Source organism: Salvelinus namaycush, chromosome 33, assembly GCF_016432855.1.
Source record: "Salvelinus namaycush isolate Seneca chromosome 33, SaNama_1.0, whole genome shotgun sequence".
NCBI classification, from domain to species: Eukaryota; Metazoa; Chordata; class Actinopteri; order Salmoniformes; family Salmonidae; genus Salvelinus; species Salvelinus namaycush.
In genome coordinates this window covers 23,911,230-23,927,245 of record NC_052339.1, presented here as the reverse complement: position 1 = coordinate 23,927,245, position 16,016 = coordinate 23,911,230, and the positions used below count along the sequence as shown (strand labels likewise).

Genomic DNA, 16,016 nt, shown 5'->3' with positions numbered 1-16,016 from the left:
TTAATAGCTGAGTGTTATTTGTGCACAAATGCATTTTGAAAGTTACATTTGAATATACATTTTTTCCCCCTCCTGTTTCAGTCCTTGGGTTGAGTTTAAAGTGGACTTTGCAATGGTGAAATTTCTGACACCGCGATTGAACGTGAAGATGGACTTTTGTCAAGTAATCCAAAATAGTACAAGAGACAACATGTATGTATGTGGCATGGGGGTAAATGTTAGAATAAAACGTATTTTATCATTGTATTCTGTAGTTTATCTATTTTGGTTGTTATTGCAAAATTGTGAATGTTCTCTCTGTTTCATATTAATTTAACCACTTTATTGTAAAAAAAAAAAAATGCATCCTCAAGCGTTTACTCAAATCAACCAAATGTCTTGTTGTATAATAAAACAATAAGATGAGAAATCAAGCAGCCAAAACAAAGCTTGTGGGTTCTATTACTGAACAAGTCACAAATACTGAATATGTTGTCCGGTTTCCTATACACAGATTAAGGCTAGTCCTGGATTAAAAATCTCCATTGAAAGTGTATTTAGTTCATGTGGGTCCTCATTACTTTGCCAGTCTGGATAGATTGTGAAATGCTTTTAGGTTTGTTCAAAAACATAGACGTGGTCCATAGTCATTCAAACAACTTAATTGTCATCAGTTAATTTAATCTTTGTAAAACCATTACCAAAACATACAAATCAAACTTTTAATTTACAGAAATGTACAGCAATAAGTGTTGCTTACATTGATTGAAAGAAATTTGTTGAATGACACTCACTCCATTCAAAAACAATACTCCATCAAAAGTAATATGTTTGTTCAAAGGCAGAAGTGTTTCCAGTGTACACAGGATTGTAGTTGTATATCAGTGCTCTCTTCTCTACCTCTTCATCCTCAAATTTGTGAAAATTCTTTCTAGCTGTTAAAGAAAAAAATGATTGGCATAGATTAGTGATTAAAACATTAACATGTGGAGTTTGATCTTGAACGCACCCTTCATGGCTCAGCCAAGGGGGGTGCATTCAATAACTCTCCCCATTACAATAACATCACGCTACATATTGAGATTAATACAAAATCTCACTGAATCTATTGCCACACAGTACTGTAATAGCTACCTTCATTGACCATGAAATCAGCCATAAAGAAAGTGGTCTTAACAGCCGATGGCGAGTGTGGAATGTACGGCCTTGTCCATTCAAATGCATTCTTTTCAGGGTGCCACTGGGTTCCATAGATGGGGAAACCGTATGCTACAGAAGAAACATTGAACCTATCAATGTCATCTTATGCAAGTACATGTTCCAGTTTAAGTTACTGTATATACTCTAGTGTTTGCTAAGTTAAAACAATGAATGTGCTTTACCTTCCATAGTTGACACAAACTCTGTTTTCCCATCACTGTTTGTAGTCAAGACTTTGTAGAACTTCCTAAGGTATGCATTGCTGGTATAATTCTGGAATGCAATGTTGAATGACTAGTTCCCAATTAATGCTACAGAGGATACAGAAAAGCCTATGACTTGTGACATTTGGTGATTGTTCAGACATTGCACATGGTCATACCTCCAGAGTGAGACTCAATTCATGAGAGTTTTCAGTGATTGGCTCAGAGGCCAAGGCATCCAGGACCTCTGCTGGAAAGCCCTTGAACAGCTTACTCTCTCTGGATCCTGAAAGTGTAATAATTTCACATTACTCCAAGTTACAGATTTTGGTGTGACTGTGAGTGCGTTCGTTCAGCATTTAGATAAATGTACATGTTCCATTTGTGATCAATTGGAAAATGCGATTCTGGTACAATCTGATGAGTTTTGTTTTTCTCATATCTGTATGTGAACAGGTACAGGTACAACATACCGTTAGTGAAAACCAGTGGCAACATCACACCACTGGTGTTGGTTTTGGATAGAAGCTGCTTTCCGCTGGTCAGGTATGTCAATTCCTCAAATCCAAGACAGGTACCCCATACAGGGAAATAGTCCTCCCTCGAGTTGGCCTAAAAAGTCCATATTTTTATATATCACCTTTTCCATTTAGAACAGGTTTTTCTCCCACATATCTGGTAAGGTACGATGAAGCATAGACTATGTGAAAGTATCAAAAGGAACATGTCATACCTCTATGGCAAGCTCGTAAAAGATTCTAGCAGCGTCCGCATACCCAGATGAGACAATGCTAGCATCACCACCAGGATAGAGTATTCTAGAGGCGGGTGGGGGGTATATAGATCATTTTATAGAAGACAAAAACAACATGACAGTGGGTCTTGTACAGCAAATAGCATAGTTGACACCTACCCATTAATGGAGTTAAACAGTGTTTTGTACTCTTCCAGTGTCTGATTTATCCTGTAGAAATCACAGGAACGAGGTATATATAACGTACATGGAAAATGAATATTAGCCCTATCTAAGAGAATATTCAATCCACTTTTTATAGATATGGTAATTCATAACCACATTTGAAAGGCTGTTAAGTCCTCAACTACATTACCAATCTAATACATACAACTTACATCACAGGGATGACTCTAGCTCCAGCAGACTCCAGGAACTTGACATACGATGCAGCTATATAAGAGGCCTTCTGTGGTTGAGGTGAGTCTACCTCCTGAGCCAACACACCTAGGAAATCACAGATACATTTTAGAAAGTGAATTACAGTGAGTTTAAAGTTAACGTATTTTCAGTAAAGCCACAATCCGTAAGATATCCAATTATTTCAAGTAATTAAATATCCCTTGATTTTGAAGAATAGCCTGTGCTGTAGGCCTACTCTGAATGGGATACATTTATAATAGAGAATAGTATAATTCTAAGGACTGACTATAGCTTCACCGTGGTTTGTTTTGGTTGTCAAAGAGGAATTTGAAACGGGCTACAATGCAAATGTTCAATTCACACATAATCAACTATTGTTTAGAAGGAAGTGTTAATATGTGTTAGCTAGATCTTTATTGGTATAGGGTAGATTTTATAATAAATATACATTGAACAAAAACATAAATGCAACATGTAAAGTGTTGGTCTCATGTTTCATGAGCTGAAATAAAAAAAAATCCCAGAAGTGTTCCATACGCACCAATCGCTTATTTCTCTCAGTTTGTTTACAAATGTGCCTGTTAGTGAGCATTTATCCTTTGCCAAGATAATCCATCAACCTGACATGTGGCATATCAAGAAGCTGATTAAACAACATGATCATTACACAGGTGTACCTTGTGCTGGGGGACAATAAAAGGCCACTTTAAAATGTGCAGTTTTGTCACACAACACAATGCCACAGATGTCTTGAGTTTTGAGGGAGTGTGCAATTGGCATGCTGATTGCAGGAATGTCCACCAGAGCTGTTGCTAGAGAATTTAATGTAATCTCTCTACCATAAGCTGCCTCCAACATCGTTTTAGAGAACTTGGCAGTACGTCCAACCGGCCTCACAACCGCAGACCACGTGTAAGCACGGTAGCCCAGGACCTCCACATGCAGTTTCTTCACCTGCGGGATCGTCTCAGGGGGGGTGTTGAGGAGTATTTATTTCTGTTAAAAAGCCCTTTTGTGGGGAAAAAATGAATTCTGATTGGTTGGGCCTGGCTCCCCACTGTGTGGGACTGGCTGCCAAGTGGGTGAACCTATACCCTCCAAGTCCCATCCATCATGTGATATTCATAGATTACAGCCTAATGAATGTATTGACATTGACTGATTTCCTTATATGAACTGTAACACAGTAAACTCTTTGAAATTGTCGCATTTATATTTTTGTTCAGTATACATGATGTAACACTGTAGTTTCATGTAATATTTCCATCAGTCATGTGATGCAGCAAATTTACCGATTATCGGCTTGTCGTTCCTCTTCTTCGGCACTGTGCACGAGGAGGACAAAATTGAAAAGGCGAAACAAAACAGTAGGGCGAAATTGCTCATTCTCTAAACGTGTTTCCGCAATGCCTGGATCAAATATTTATTCTTAAAAATGGGTTTATCTCCGTCTAAAGAGGTCTCGATGGTGACAGTGCAAACAAGGATATAGGTTGCGGTTGAAGAGTCGTTTTGCATAGTTTCATTTTCTGTTTAACGTTTCCACTAAATAGCACAGGCACAAAGTCAAAATTGGCATATCGTAAAAATGTATGAAAACAAAAATTCTTTATGGTCTTAATTTGGGGTTAGGCATAAGGTTAGCAGTGTGTTGAGGTTAGGTTTAAAATCACATAGAAATTGTAGAATTAGGCTTAGTTTATAACCTGTTTTTACTAAATGCGTGAATGGCACATCCGGTTTTTAGCCTTCAAAATAAAAGTACAAATTGTAGAGGAAAGGTTTTTTGTTTTTCTATAATATCTTTGATAAAAGTCCTGACCCCATTGACTCCATTGAAATGTAAATAAAATGTTAAAATAACCATATATTTTAAGTAATAGCAAGTGATATTGTTCTAAATAGCTAAAAATGTTTGGTTAATAACAAATTCCGATATGACCACCAAAACTACTTTACAATGACTTTATGTTGGACTGTATGTATCAGATACAGTATTTCTAATATGAAGGCCTGCTATGCCATGGGATAGCTGCAAGTTTAACTTAAAATGGCGGCAGGTACACTGTTTCATGTCCTCCCTTTCTGTACATTGTAACTGCATGTACAATGTACAATGCAGACCGGCATCCAACATGTTATGAGGAACATAAAGGAAATGAAACGTTTTTTTGCATGCATACATCCACAATGCTGGGAGGGATTAGATTAATTCATCCATTCTTCATCCATTAATATTCACTGACTGTACAAAACATTAGGAACACCTTCCTAATATTGAGTTGCACCCCCCTTTTGCCCTCAGAACAGCCTCAATTCGTCGGGACATGGACTCTACAAGATGTTCCACAGGGATGCTGTCCATGTTGACTCCGATGTTTCAAAACACAGGCCTTAAATTAAGTAGTTCTAAAATTCCAGACGCAAAAATATTTGAACCATTACCAGGTTTTACCGCTAGGTTTTATGGGTATGATGACGTGTCCACTGTGCCGGAGTATTCGTCGGGCATAGGGATGCTTGCCCATGTTAACTCCAATTATTTCCCTCAGTTGTCAATTTTGCTGAATGCCCTTGGGTAGTGGACCATTCTTGATACACACTGGAAACTGTTGTGTGAAATACCCAGCAGCGTTGCAGTTCTTGACACTCAAACCGGTGCACCTGGCACCTACTACCATACCCCGTTCAAAGGCACTTCAATCTTTTGTCTTGCCCCTTCACCCTTTGAATGGCACACATAAACAAGCCATGTCTCAATTGTCTCAAGGCTTAAAAATCCTTATTTAACCTGTCTCCTTCCCTTCATCTACACTGACTGAAGTGGATTTAACAAGTGACATCAATAAGGGATCATAGCTTTCACCTGGATTCCCCATGTTTTGTACACAGCATATATATATATAAATATATATATATACTGTATGAAAATATCAGAAGGGTTTGTCGGACAAGTATTTGGCGCCCTCAGGTGTCCATTTCCTAGAGGTGCGTAGAGCAGGATACATAAAGCTCATGATGGAAATCCAGATTAGAAGCCTACCACGACACAAAATCTGTAGTACATGAAAACACATAAAAATGTCCATGGGGGAAAACATGACTGCTCAAATCTGTAGTAAATTCAATTTGTATTTTATTATTGGAAACATCTCAAACAATAGTGTACCTATACAGTAGGTTCCCTCCAACTCCCCATTCAATACAATCTTCAAGTCTACTCACATGTAGGCATTATTAAACCTATGTGTGGGCTTATCGGTTTTCCAGTGTTTATGACGGTATATCCCCAAAAATGAACTTGATATTGTCCATGGCGTGCTGGACATTGGACGAGCCGTGCACGGCGTTCTCCAAGATGCTTTTGGCAAACTGTGCACGTAGAGAGTCGGGTTTGACTTGCATGGCCTGTTCAGGATCGGCAGGCCCCATCATCTCTCTCCATTCTGCGATAGCGTTTTCTTTGCTCAGGATCATCATGATAGATGGACCTCTACAAAAGATAAATCAAATCGGCAGTTAAAGCTGATGCAATGTCAAGACCAGGGTTGGGGTCAATTCAATTCAAATCTGATACATTTAGGCAGTTGAAAAGAAAATTGAAAAGAAATTGCACTATTCAATTGTTGAATAAGTATTTGAATAAATCTCCTGAAATGGAATAGAATAAATCCAAACAAGGGTCAAGACTTAAGTTTCATTCTAGCAAACTATAAACTCAAATGATTGCAGGTCTTGAATGTTAAAGAACATGGCAACTCACTGTGACATGTAGTCAACCAGGTTATTAAAGAAGTCCTTCCCTTTGTGATCTTTGTAGAACTCCTCTGCCATCTCTCGTGTCAGTTTGGTTTCTTTCACTTGTGAAATACTAAACCCAGCCTCTTTAATTTGATTCATAATGGTATCTGAAATAAAGATCAACAACCACAATTTTCATTGACATTCAATGTCATGACAGAAACAATACTTGTCTCTTTAAAACAACAATTTGCAAGTTTATTTGTTGTAAGAGTACTTTAAATACATTCACACTGAAACAACCTACAACAACCATCTATCCATAATGAGGCAAACATATTAACATTGCCTGGATAAATAACCATGAAGTTAGGACAGAGACCCAGGTACTGTACCTTTGTGTTCTTGTGTTGAGTCAGGTTTGATCACGGCCAGTGTGTGCTCTGTGGGGAAAAAGCGGTTGAGATCTCTCTGAGCCTCCTCGGGAGTAGAGCTGCCATGAATCTGGTTGATGGTCACATTGTCGATTGCAAACTGGGCTCGCAGACTAGGAATAAAGCACAATTACAGTGGCGAGATGAGACAGTTAATTGAACATACATAAATAATATGAAATGAACTAGGACTATCCAAATGAAGTGTTCCCCAGTTGCTACCTTTCAGGGAATCTTTCTTTGGCCTCATCCAAGACTTTTGGACCCAGTAAACCTCTCCAGTGTTGGATTGCATCATCTCGAGTCAAAGCCAAAGCCAACACGGGGCCACTACGATACAACAAGGGAAACAAAACACTTCTGTCAGAAAGTTCAAGCTGTCGATTCGCCACAATCAGTAGCCAATCGTTTATTTTACATTTGGTCACTGTAAACTGTGCATATTTGATCATCTATCAATCTTATTTTGTCGTTTAGCACGCCACATCCCAACTAAGCAAATTATTGTGGGAGTTTGTCACCTGGTCATATGGTTAATTAGACATGGGAAAAAGTCAGTGCCCTCATGCTCCTTGTAGAACTCTTTGGCCTGGTCCTCAGTGAGGGTTACCTCCCTCTGCATTGCTATCTGGAAGCCAGAGTCATGGATCGTCTTCAAGATCTCATCTTGTCATGTTGAAAAGCAAACCAGAATCTCAGTCAGTAGGTACAGAAATGAACAGGTGGAACAACAAGATACACATTGGCATGACTAGTATTACTAAACAATAATAATAAGACATGCATATTTATGGTTTTGACTTTAGAACAGGTTCACTGAAAAATGCAACTCTAAGAAGATTTGAACCACTCTGAACCACTCATAAAAGGAGCTAGGACTTAGTTCTGGCATAAAATGTAAAACATAAAAGTAGAAGATACCTTTTTTCTCCCTGAGAAGACTTGGACGAATAAGAGCAAGAGTCTTTTCAATCCTTGCATTGGATCCAGCATGCGTCTCTAAAGAAAAATCAAAGGTGGGGAAGAAGTATGCCAGTTGCCTGCTAGCCACCTCAGTACTGCTTTCTGACATGCCCAGATCCACCTCCTGTACAACCTTTGACCTAAGAGAGATCACCCAAAACACACATACTTTGTATTCATTTTGCTTGAAAAAAAAAAAAATGGTAAGATTTTACAAAAACAATATTCAGGTTTAAGAGAAAGGAACAAGGAAATGTTAGCTGATTTCTGGTACGTTTGATCAAACCTCTCAAATCTGCAATCGGTTGCATGATGTGGTACGATTGTGCATCAGGCATGTGTGTTTAATCTACTCAGCAAACTGCACTGAGAACCCAAACCTTTTCTTTGGTTGGATGAGCTCAGCGTGTTCAGGATCTATGATGGCTGTCAATGAATGAGACTCTCCTTCACCCACCTCGTCTCCCTTAGACAGAATCAAGGCGTGGACAGGCCCGCTAGACATTGCCTTCACAAACGCTGGCTAGAAAATAAAAAATCACTCTAGTCAGATTGTGAAAATTGTCATGTATGTATTTTATTTTTTAATAACTTGTGTTTTTTTTCTTGTTAAACGAAAACTCCTGCTCTAAGGTATCTGGATGCAATTGGGTGATACTGATACAATTGTGTTACTGAACCCTCCTTGTCACAAGTGCAGCATAGTAAGAAGTAATGTTCTTTGTCTTGCTTTCACCCACCTCTTTGGCTTTCTCCTTATAAAAATCATGAATCTGCTCTTCATCCAACACCCTCTCCTCCTCCGCAACAATTGAAAAACCAGCATCTAAAGCCTATGCACAATACATTTGTGAGTTAAATGCAGCCATTATATTCAAGTAAAATGCAATAACATGAACAAGGATAGACTATAAGAATTTAATGTGAAGCACTTAGAAGTAAACGCCTTACTTTTTGTATGATTCCTTCCACTTGACCTCCTACTACAGCATCTGGCTTTATGATGACCACATGGTATGTACCATGATCTAATGGCACACACAAGACTTCCTCAAATCCCCTCCATTCAAACTTACCCAAACCATTTCATATCAACAAAATGTTAAACGAAAATATATACATACAGTAAGAAACGATGTAGCAGTATTCTAGCAGTGAAATTGGTGACATACCGCCAATTTCTATGTCGGCATTTTGGGTCGTCGGAGGCTTTTTTCTTGCTTGATGATTGTCCTCTAAGAAAAGCTTGTGGACCTATTTGAAAGTTTGACGGTGGGTTCAAAATGCTCATCAGTATACCAGTCTACAGACCCCTTACAGGTGACAATGTTAGGAACCTCTTACTTCAGGTACATATTTTGAGCCCAGTTCTTGCTTCTTCTTCTCTTGATCCACCAGTTCCAACATAGTTTTTTGTAGAAGAGGTCCATTGACTCCTCTTACTATTGACACCAATGTACCACCCTGAAACAGCGGAGCACACCACGATGCCAAATGAAAGGTTTACTCTTAGCACAAATGTCAAAATAGTATATTACACCAACTAACAACAGTATATTTTTGGACACTTCTCATGGTTATGACACAATTATCACAGGTGTGCTAACACAGCCTTGTGTTAGTGGGTAAGTGACATATCATATGTCATAACACCTGTCAAACTATTCTGATGCATAAAAAATTACACTGTCTGTAACTTGACATTCAGTGATATAAGATCATGACAATATTATGGTGCTGTTATAAGCTCACTACTTACAGAGTAGAAAAGGAAGACTGGTTGACATTTCCCTTTAAGTGAACTTAACTCAAGTAAACTGTTGGCCTCCCCCTGAAAGTGAGTTAAACAGAGCACTTATGACAATTTACAGCAGTTTATTTTTCAAAAAGGGTATGGATTTCCAGAGGCCCAGATGGAAGTTGTGTTCAATGCACAACAAAAAGAAGAAAAAAGACAAACATGGAGGGACCTGTTGCAAAACTTTCTAGAACGTTTTCCGTTGCATGCCTTAATAAACACGACCCAGGTGTTGACACCTCCACCCAGGCTACTGGTCTGGTAGGGTCTGGATCATGGACCTCCCGCCACACAGATAGGTACCAGAATTAGTTTGGCTAGGTTTTAATGCGCAGGGTTACCAGAAGTGTACCAGGATCAGAATCTGACGGTAATGATAGCTGAAAATGCCTTAACTTACCATAGCGAAGCGCAACAGTTCATCTCCATATTCACTCCTCAATTTTCTGAAGATGTTCTGCACAGCCTTGCATGGCCCACACCATCTCTGGTAGACTTCTATTACTACAAACATGGATATCAGCATATTACTCCTCATATCAAAACTACAGCAGCCTGACAGCTTCTTAGTTCATTATCTGACAGCATGACCACTCATTAAAGAAAACTCAAGCAGCTCATATTTACTACGTGACAACCTTTGAAAGCTGCCTACCAAGAAGTCCTGGGCCTGACAATGCTTCCTCCCATTGTTCTTCAGAAGATATTTCAATCTGTAAAATGATATTAAAAAAGGACAATGTAAAGTACTTTAGACACAATTATTTATTTCAAAGAATGACTGGCGGCTACTGTTACTGTACTGCTGATGAACAACAAGAAATCTGTGTTGGGAGTTAACGTTAGTTAGTTGTAGACAAACCTTACTTGAATTTGGACGTCCTTTTTCCTTGACATGTTCTAAATGTAAATATATTTAAATAATTATTGATTCATTCACATTGCTGTTTTTGTTTTCAAACTTGTGGGGAAAAAAGCAACAGGCGAACGTTAGATTGCTAGCCAGTTAAACCGTCAAAAGTTGCCAGTGATACTGTAAGCAGAAGGCTAAACAGCTGGCAACAATAATACTGTTAACGTTACCTTAACAACAGAGTCACTCTTTCAAACATTCTTTCTGTTTGAAAGTATGCAATTGCTATGACTTAGGACTTCATAACTAGCTAGAAATATGTCACTGGCCATACCTTGCTTTGATCAATTCAAATGTAGCTAGCTAGTAAGAAATATACTGTGACGACCCTGGGTTTATAAGCGCGGAAATCGACACTGCCGCACGAGAATGCTTCTGCGGCACAGTCGATAGCGCGCCGGACCTCAGGCTAGAAGGTCGAGGATTCGGGGACTGCTCCCTGCCTGTTTCATTACAATACTTTTGGAACAGCCATCTGCCTTACAAGTACGTGTGTACAGTGTACTGTACCTATTCGGCGCGCGAAAGGGTCGACTAAAAACTCTGTGGGTCGATCGTTGATCATATTAGGCTATGTTTGGAGTAACAAAGTCATTTCTTGGTAAATAATTGGTTGATAATACTCTGATATCATGCTATGTGAGCCTGGTCAGTGTTTATGCATCCATGATTCGCCGATGTGTTACCAATTGGCGTTGTCAGTCACAAAACGTTGGCCTGTTATTACTTGCTTAAACCAGCAGGTGGCTCCAGTGACCTAAACATAAGTAACCGGAAAGTTCCAATCAAGTAAAATGTGATTTTAAATGATTTATATGTATTGACCAGTGGCGACCCGTCATTCAGGGCAGCTGTTTTGAGCCCCACATTTTTAGGTTGCTGTTTTTGCTTGTTATTTTTGCATTAATACGTGTCACATATCAGTTCGCAAACAATGTAAAAAAAATAAATAATTGAGTTAATAAAGCCACATACAAACATGGTCTCTTTTTTGCTTTCTTGAGTAAGGCAGCTCCAAAAGGCAGGTGTTTCGGCCTAGCTCAGTGCTTTCAGTGGTGGTGGGACAAGCCAGCAAAAAAATACGGAGCGTTGCGCCATGTTTGGCTCAGTGTTCTGTCACTCATGGGGACACTACGTTACCGCCAAGTCTTATTGGTAGAGCTGAAAACTTTTTGCCCCTTGGGTTCTGCCATAGAGTTACATTAGAAGTGCCCATCCAAGAAGGCTCAAGGTCATTGGCCACAGATAGAATGACATCAAATCACGTTATATCTACAGTAGCTTTGATTGGACTTATCATGTCAACATCATACTGTCAAAATTTTAGCTAGCAAGCTAGCAGTCATCATCATGAATCAAGTCGACAATCTACTGGCAAATCCTTTTCAAACCTTGTCATATGAAGAGAAATTAGAGATAACATATATCGGTGCTCATCGGCCATTGGACATAAACATTACTCAACAATGAGGGGTTTGGAAGGAAGCATTTCTGCAACTCCTCAAGTTATTTTCCTTGGTCATCGCAGAGGTGTCACGCCTGCTCCCGCTCTCCCTCTCTGGCGCTCGGGGGCGCCAGGCTTCCCTTCATTACGCACACCTGTCAACATCATTACGCGCAGCTGCACAATACTGGACTCACCTGGACTCCATTACTTTGTTGATTACCCCCTCTATATTTGTCTGCTCCTCAGTTTGTTCCCTGTGTCAGCATTGATGTCGTTATTTTTCCCCTGTCCAGACGCTGTTCCTGTTCTGTTTCATATCCGTGTTTCATTAAATGTTCACTCCCTGTACCTGCTTCTCGTCTCCAATGTCGATCCTTACAAGAGGTGGATGTTTTGTACAACATAATGCAGAAACGAACCATTGATGCAGCAGGAATCACTGGAGCAATCAACAACTTCATGGTAAACGTTCAAAACATTTGCGAGCAAACTAATGCACTGGCCAAAGGACATGTTGATGCCACTAAACCAAGGCAGAGAGAACTTAACACTGCACCCGTGATAGAGGAGACATGCGATACAATCGCTGCTCATGTGCAAGAAAGGTTTTCTGAAAGTGATCACTTAATTGCAGCAAAGTTGGTGGACAGCTCATTTTCCCCCCAGTATGTACATTCCTTTCTGACCGTAGCACTCCAGTGTGCTACCAAGCTATGGCCTGTGGGCAACCAGGAGACGCTGAAAACAGATCTGTCCACCAGCATTATGAGCTGGACACTGGAAAGACAACACTTTCTTTATTGAAATCACTCTACGAGAACAACCTGCAGGAGGCCTTGTCTGAGACGGTCTCTCTTCTCAAAATCATCATCACCACTCCGATGACAACCGCTGAGTCACAGAGAAACTTTTCCACTCTTAAAAGGATAAAAACCTCCACACGCAACTCCATGAGCCAGAAAAGGTTCAATGCATTGGCATGCTGTCAATCCAGCATGACTTCATCCAGAGAATGCCAAGTCTAGACTTTGATGACAAAGTAATTGAGACATTTACCCACAAGAAGGACCACCGTGCCAACTTCCTATTCAAGTGAGCACAACACAACAATGGCGAGTCCATAAATATGTCTGGTATGCTGCTGCATAAGTGATGTAATATGCCAGAGAGATATGTATACTGTAGCTAAGAAAGCAATACTAAGTGTATTTTGCATAGTAAGCCGTTAGTAGCCTATGTGTCTCACCCTAAGAATGTGGTTCCTTTCACTCTTAGAACTTACCTTACTGTTCTGACTTGGTATTGGTATTATTGGTATTTTACTAGGATCCCCATTAGCTGTTGCAAAAGCAGCAGCTACTCTTCCTGGGGTTCACACAAAACATGAAACATTACATAATACAGAGAATTAAAAGACAAGAACAGCTCAAGAACAGCTCCACTTGGTGATGCATACAGTATGTAGCCTATAGCCTGTTTTAGAGAAATATCATCATCGAATATTGTAATAGCTTTCATTGCCAGCTTACCTGCCCCCATTGTAAGAGCTTTCATTGTCTGCTTATGTGCCCCTGTTAATTTAGTCTACTGTTCGGCCTTGGTATAAAGGGAGAATACTGTAAGAACGGCCCATGTTCTGAATTATGTCGCTGTCCATTTCTAAATTGCTGAACGAATAAGCATATTGCCTACTGTTTTGACATGGTAGTGCACATGTAGCCTTCAGCCTGTTTTAGATAAATGTAATGATCGAATATTGTAAGAGCTTTCATTGTCTGCTTATATGCCCCAGTTATTTATCTTACAGTTCTGACTTGGTGTACAGGGAGAATACTGTAAGAACGGCCCATGTTATGAATTATGTCGCTGTCAATTTCAAAAGTGCTGAACAAATAGGCAGCATATAGGCTACATCTGTCTCAGCTAGCTCATGTCTTAATCAAAATTACGGCTTGCCTCTTTAACCGCTTATCGTCATATATGCCATTATCATAGTTTGTACATATGCATTGTTATATTGCTTATATAGGTCTCTCATTAGTATCTTATTAATCATTTTAGGCAATGTTAGAATGATGCATTTCATTGTTTTTCTTACTCTGTGTGTTATAATTAGCTAGGGTGCTTTTCTCCACGAGGAGGGTGTTAAATTACAGACCCAACAACAATATATTACAGTATCCCCTCCTCCTAACCATGTTTGCCAGTGACAGTCTCTTTCCATTTAAATATTTTTGTTCAACAAAAAGTTCCCGACCCATGTAATTCCAGTTCATATTGCGAGGGTTGTTTTGTTTGCACAATGCTGTCAGTGCGTCTGTATATTGTCTATAAAAGTGGATCCTCGTGATTGTATTTTCCTTCCTTTTTAGACCACATAGGACTAATAAAATACTTCAAATAGTAGGCTAACCGTTGAGTCTGGGTCTCTCTCTCGCTCTCGTGACATAACGAAGACCTCAACATCTTGCTGAATTTATCTGAACTTATTTATTGAATTTATTTCTGTCGCTGTCCATTTCGATATTGCTGAACGAATAAGCCTACCTCATCGCAGCTCATTTGCTTGCACTTGCTTATACTTAGAGCTAAGTGTTATTTATATAAGAATAAACATTGTGAATTCACTGAACATTAATGTAATAATGTTTGTGTATGGTTCAAAAGTCAAAACTCATGTCGACATTCATTATTATTGAAGGAGAATGCGGTTCTTATCCAATTACACAAATCAACAAGGTGTGATAACGTGCGTCTCGGTGAGAGGTGTAGGAGTCAGGCGCAGGAGAACAGGGATGTCTGAGAAGCGTGTTTAATCATATAGTCCACCAATACAAAAATGGCACAGACGAAAATCCAAAAACTATGCTCACGATACTCAGCAACTCGTGCAAACACACGGAGGAACAAACACAGTTCTGACACTTACATACACGTGCGTAAATCGTGAACACAACAAACATTAAAATACAATCGAGCGCAATACACACAAGTCTAATCCCGCACGAACTAAGGCAGGAAACAGGTACCCTATATACACACAGAAATAAACGCAATTGAAACCAGGTGTGAAAAGAATCACAGACAAAACAAACAGAAAGTGGGGAAACTACCATGACCTTTTGTTCATAATATATTTTATGGTAGGCCTATGCTTCTATCCACATTATTAACAACAACATTCATTGGTTTTAGCCAAGCTGGTGTGGCTTTCTGCTGTCTTTCATTTTAACTCCGTTTTTGTTAATAGCATTTACATATTTTGGAACAGATTTCAGAAGTGTGAGAAAATGGTGAACAAAATCATGGACAGTTAGTATTCTCTATAATAACACCTAAAAGCAAGAGATCGCTTTGTGCACAGGTAAGATCAGGGATATTGATCAGGGATAGGTGTCACTGTCACGTTCCTGACCTGTTTTTCCTTTTTCTTGTATTTATTTAGTTGGTCAGGGCGTGAGTTGGGGTGGGCTATCTATGTGTGATTTTCTATGTTGGGGTTTTGTGTTCGGCCTGGTATGATTCTCAATCAGAGGCAGATGTCAATCGTTGTCCCTGATTGAGAATCATACTAAGGCAGCCGGGGTTTCACGGGTGTTTGGTGGGTGTTTGTCTTCCGTGTAGTCGTTGTGCCACACGGGACTGTTTGTCGGTTTTATTTTCTATTTGTTATCTTGCATCATATAGTGTTCAGTTGGATGTTAATAAATTATGGACACTAACCACTCCGCGTATTGGTCCGATCCTTCTCGCCTCTCCTCGTCCGAGGAGGAGGAATATGAAAGCCGTAACAGAAACACCCACCACCAAAGGACCAAGCGGAGTGGAGAAGGGCGGCAACAGCAGCGGAAAAAGACCCAGGACTCCTGGACTTGGGAAGAGATTCTGGACGGCAAAGGACCCTGGGCTCAGCCAGGGGAATATCGCCGTCCCAAGGCGGAGTTGGAGGCAGCGAAGGCAGAGAGGCGCTGGTATGAGGAGGCAGTGCGGCGACGCGGTTGGGAGCCCGAGAGTCAGACCCAAACATTTCTTGGGGGGGGGCACACGCGGAGTGTGGCAAAGCCGGGTAGGATACCTGAGCCAACTCCCCGTGCTTACCGTGGAGTGAGAGGGCGTCGTACAGGTCAGACACCGTGTTATGCGGTAAAGCGCACGGTGTCCCCAGTACGCGTGCTTAGCCCA

The 16,016-nt window shown here is 40.1% G+C and overlaps 2 protein-coding genes across 2 annotated transcripts; both read right to left on the bottom strand.

The window, feature by feature from the left end:
* Nucleotides 1–625: 625 nt before the first annotated feature.
* Nucleotides 626–4,099, bottom strand: LOC120027805 (gamma-glutamyl hydrolase-like). The gene is made up of 9 exons (XM_038972845.1): nt 3,831–4,099; nt 2,514–2,622; nt 2,296–2,346; nt 2,116–2,200; nt 1,856–1,994; nt 1,562–1,668; nt 1,362–1,452; nt 1,114–1,248; nt 626–914 (listed from the first exon to the last, which is right to left on the bottom strand). The coding sequence occupies exons 1-9, from the start codon at nt 3,922–3,924 to the stop codon at nt 796–798; spliced, it is 930 nt and encodes a 309-aa protein (XP_038828773.1). The 5' UTR covers nt 3,925–4,099; the 3' UTR covers nt 626–795.
* A 1,712-nt stretch (nt 4,100–5,811) lies between these two features.
* On the bottom strand, nt 5,812–10,371 carry LOC120027882 (thioredoxin domain-containing protein 3 homolog). The gene is made up of 13 exons (XM_038972979.1): nt 10,342–10,371; nt 10,130–10,187; nt 9,875–9,978; nt 9,436–9,507; nt 9,021–9,140; nt 8,417–8,509; nt 8,057–8,199; nt 7,635–7,816; nt 7,235–7,379; nt 6,936–7,043; nt 6,675–6,826; nt 6,302–6,446; nt 5,812–6,031 (listed from the first exon to the last, which is right to left on the bottom strand). The coding sequence occupies exons 1-13, from the start codon at nt 10,369–10,371 to the stop codon at nt 5,812–5,814; spliced, it is 1,572 nt and encodes a 523-aa protein (XP_038828907.1).
* Nucleotides 10,372–16,016: the final 5,645 nt, after the last annotated feature.

What these genes read in the sequence shown, in the direction of transcription:
- LOC120027882 (XM_038972979.1), bottom strand. Translation starts at nt 10,371, where the DNA reads ATGTCAAGGAAAAAGGACGTCCAAATTCAA. An exon ending in CTAATTAACCATATGACCAG is followed by an intron (nt 7,044 to 7,234) that starts GTGACAAACTCC and finishes GTTGTATCGTAG; the next exon opens with TGGCCCCGTGTTGGCTTTGG. An exon ending in AAAGAAAGATTCCCTGAAAG is followed by an intron (nt 6,827 to 6,935) that starts GTAGCAACTGGG and finishes CTTTATTCCTAG; the next exon opens with TCTGCGAGCCCAGTTTGCAA.
- LOC120027805 (XM_038972845.1), bottom strand. Translation starts at nt 3,924, where the DNA reads ATGAGCAATTTCGCCCTACTGTTTTGTTTCGCCTTTTCAATTTTGTCC. An exon ending in TTTACGAGCTTGCCATAGAG is followed by an intron (nt 1,995 to 2,115) that starts GTATGACATGTT and finishes TGGACTTTTTAG; the next exon opens with GCCAACTCGAGGGAGGACTA. An exon ending in TGATTTCATGGTCAATGAAG is followed by an intron (nt 915 to 1,113) that starts GTAGCTATTACA and finishes TTTCTTTAACAG; the next exon opens with CTAGAAAGAATTTTCACAAA.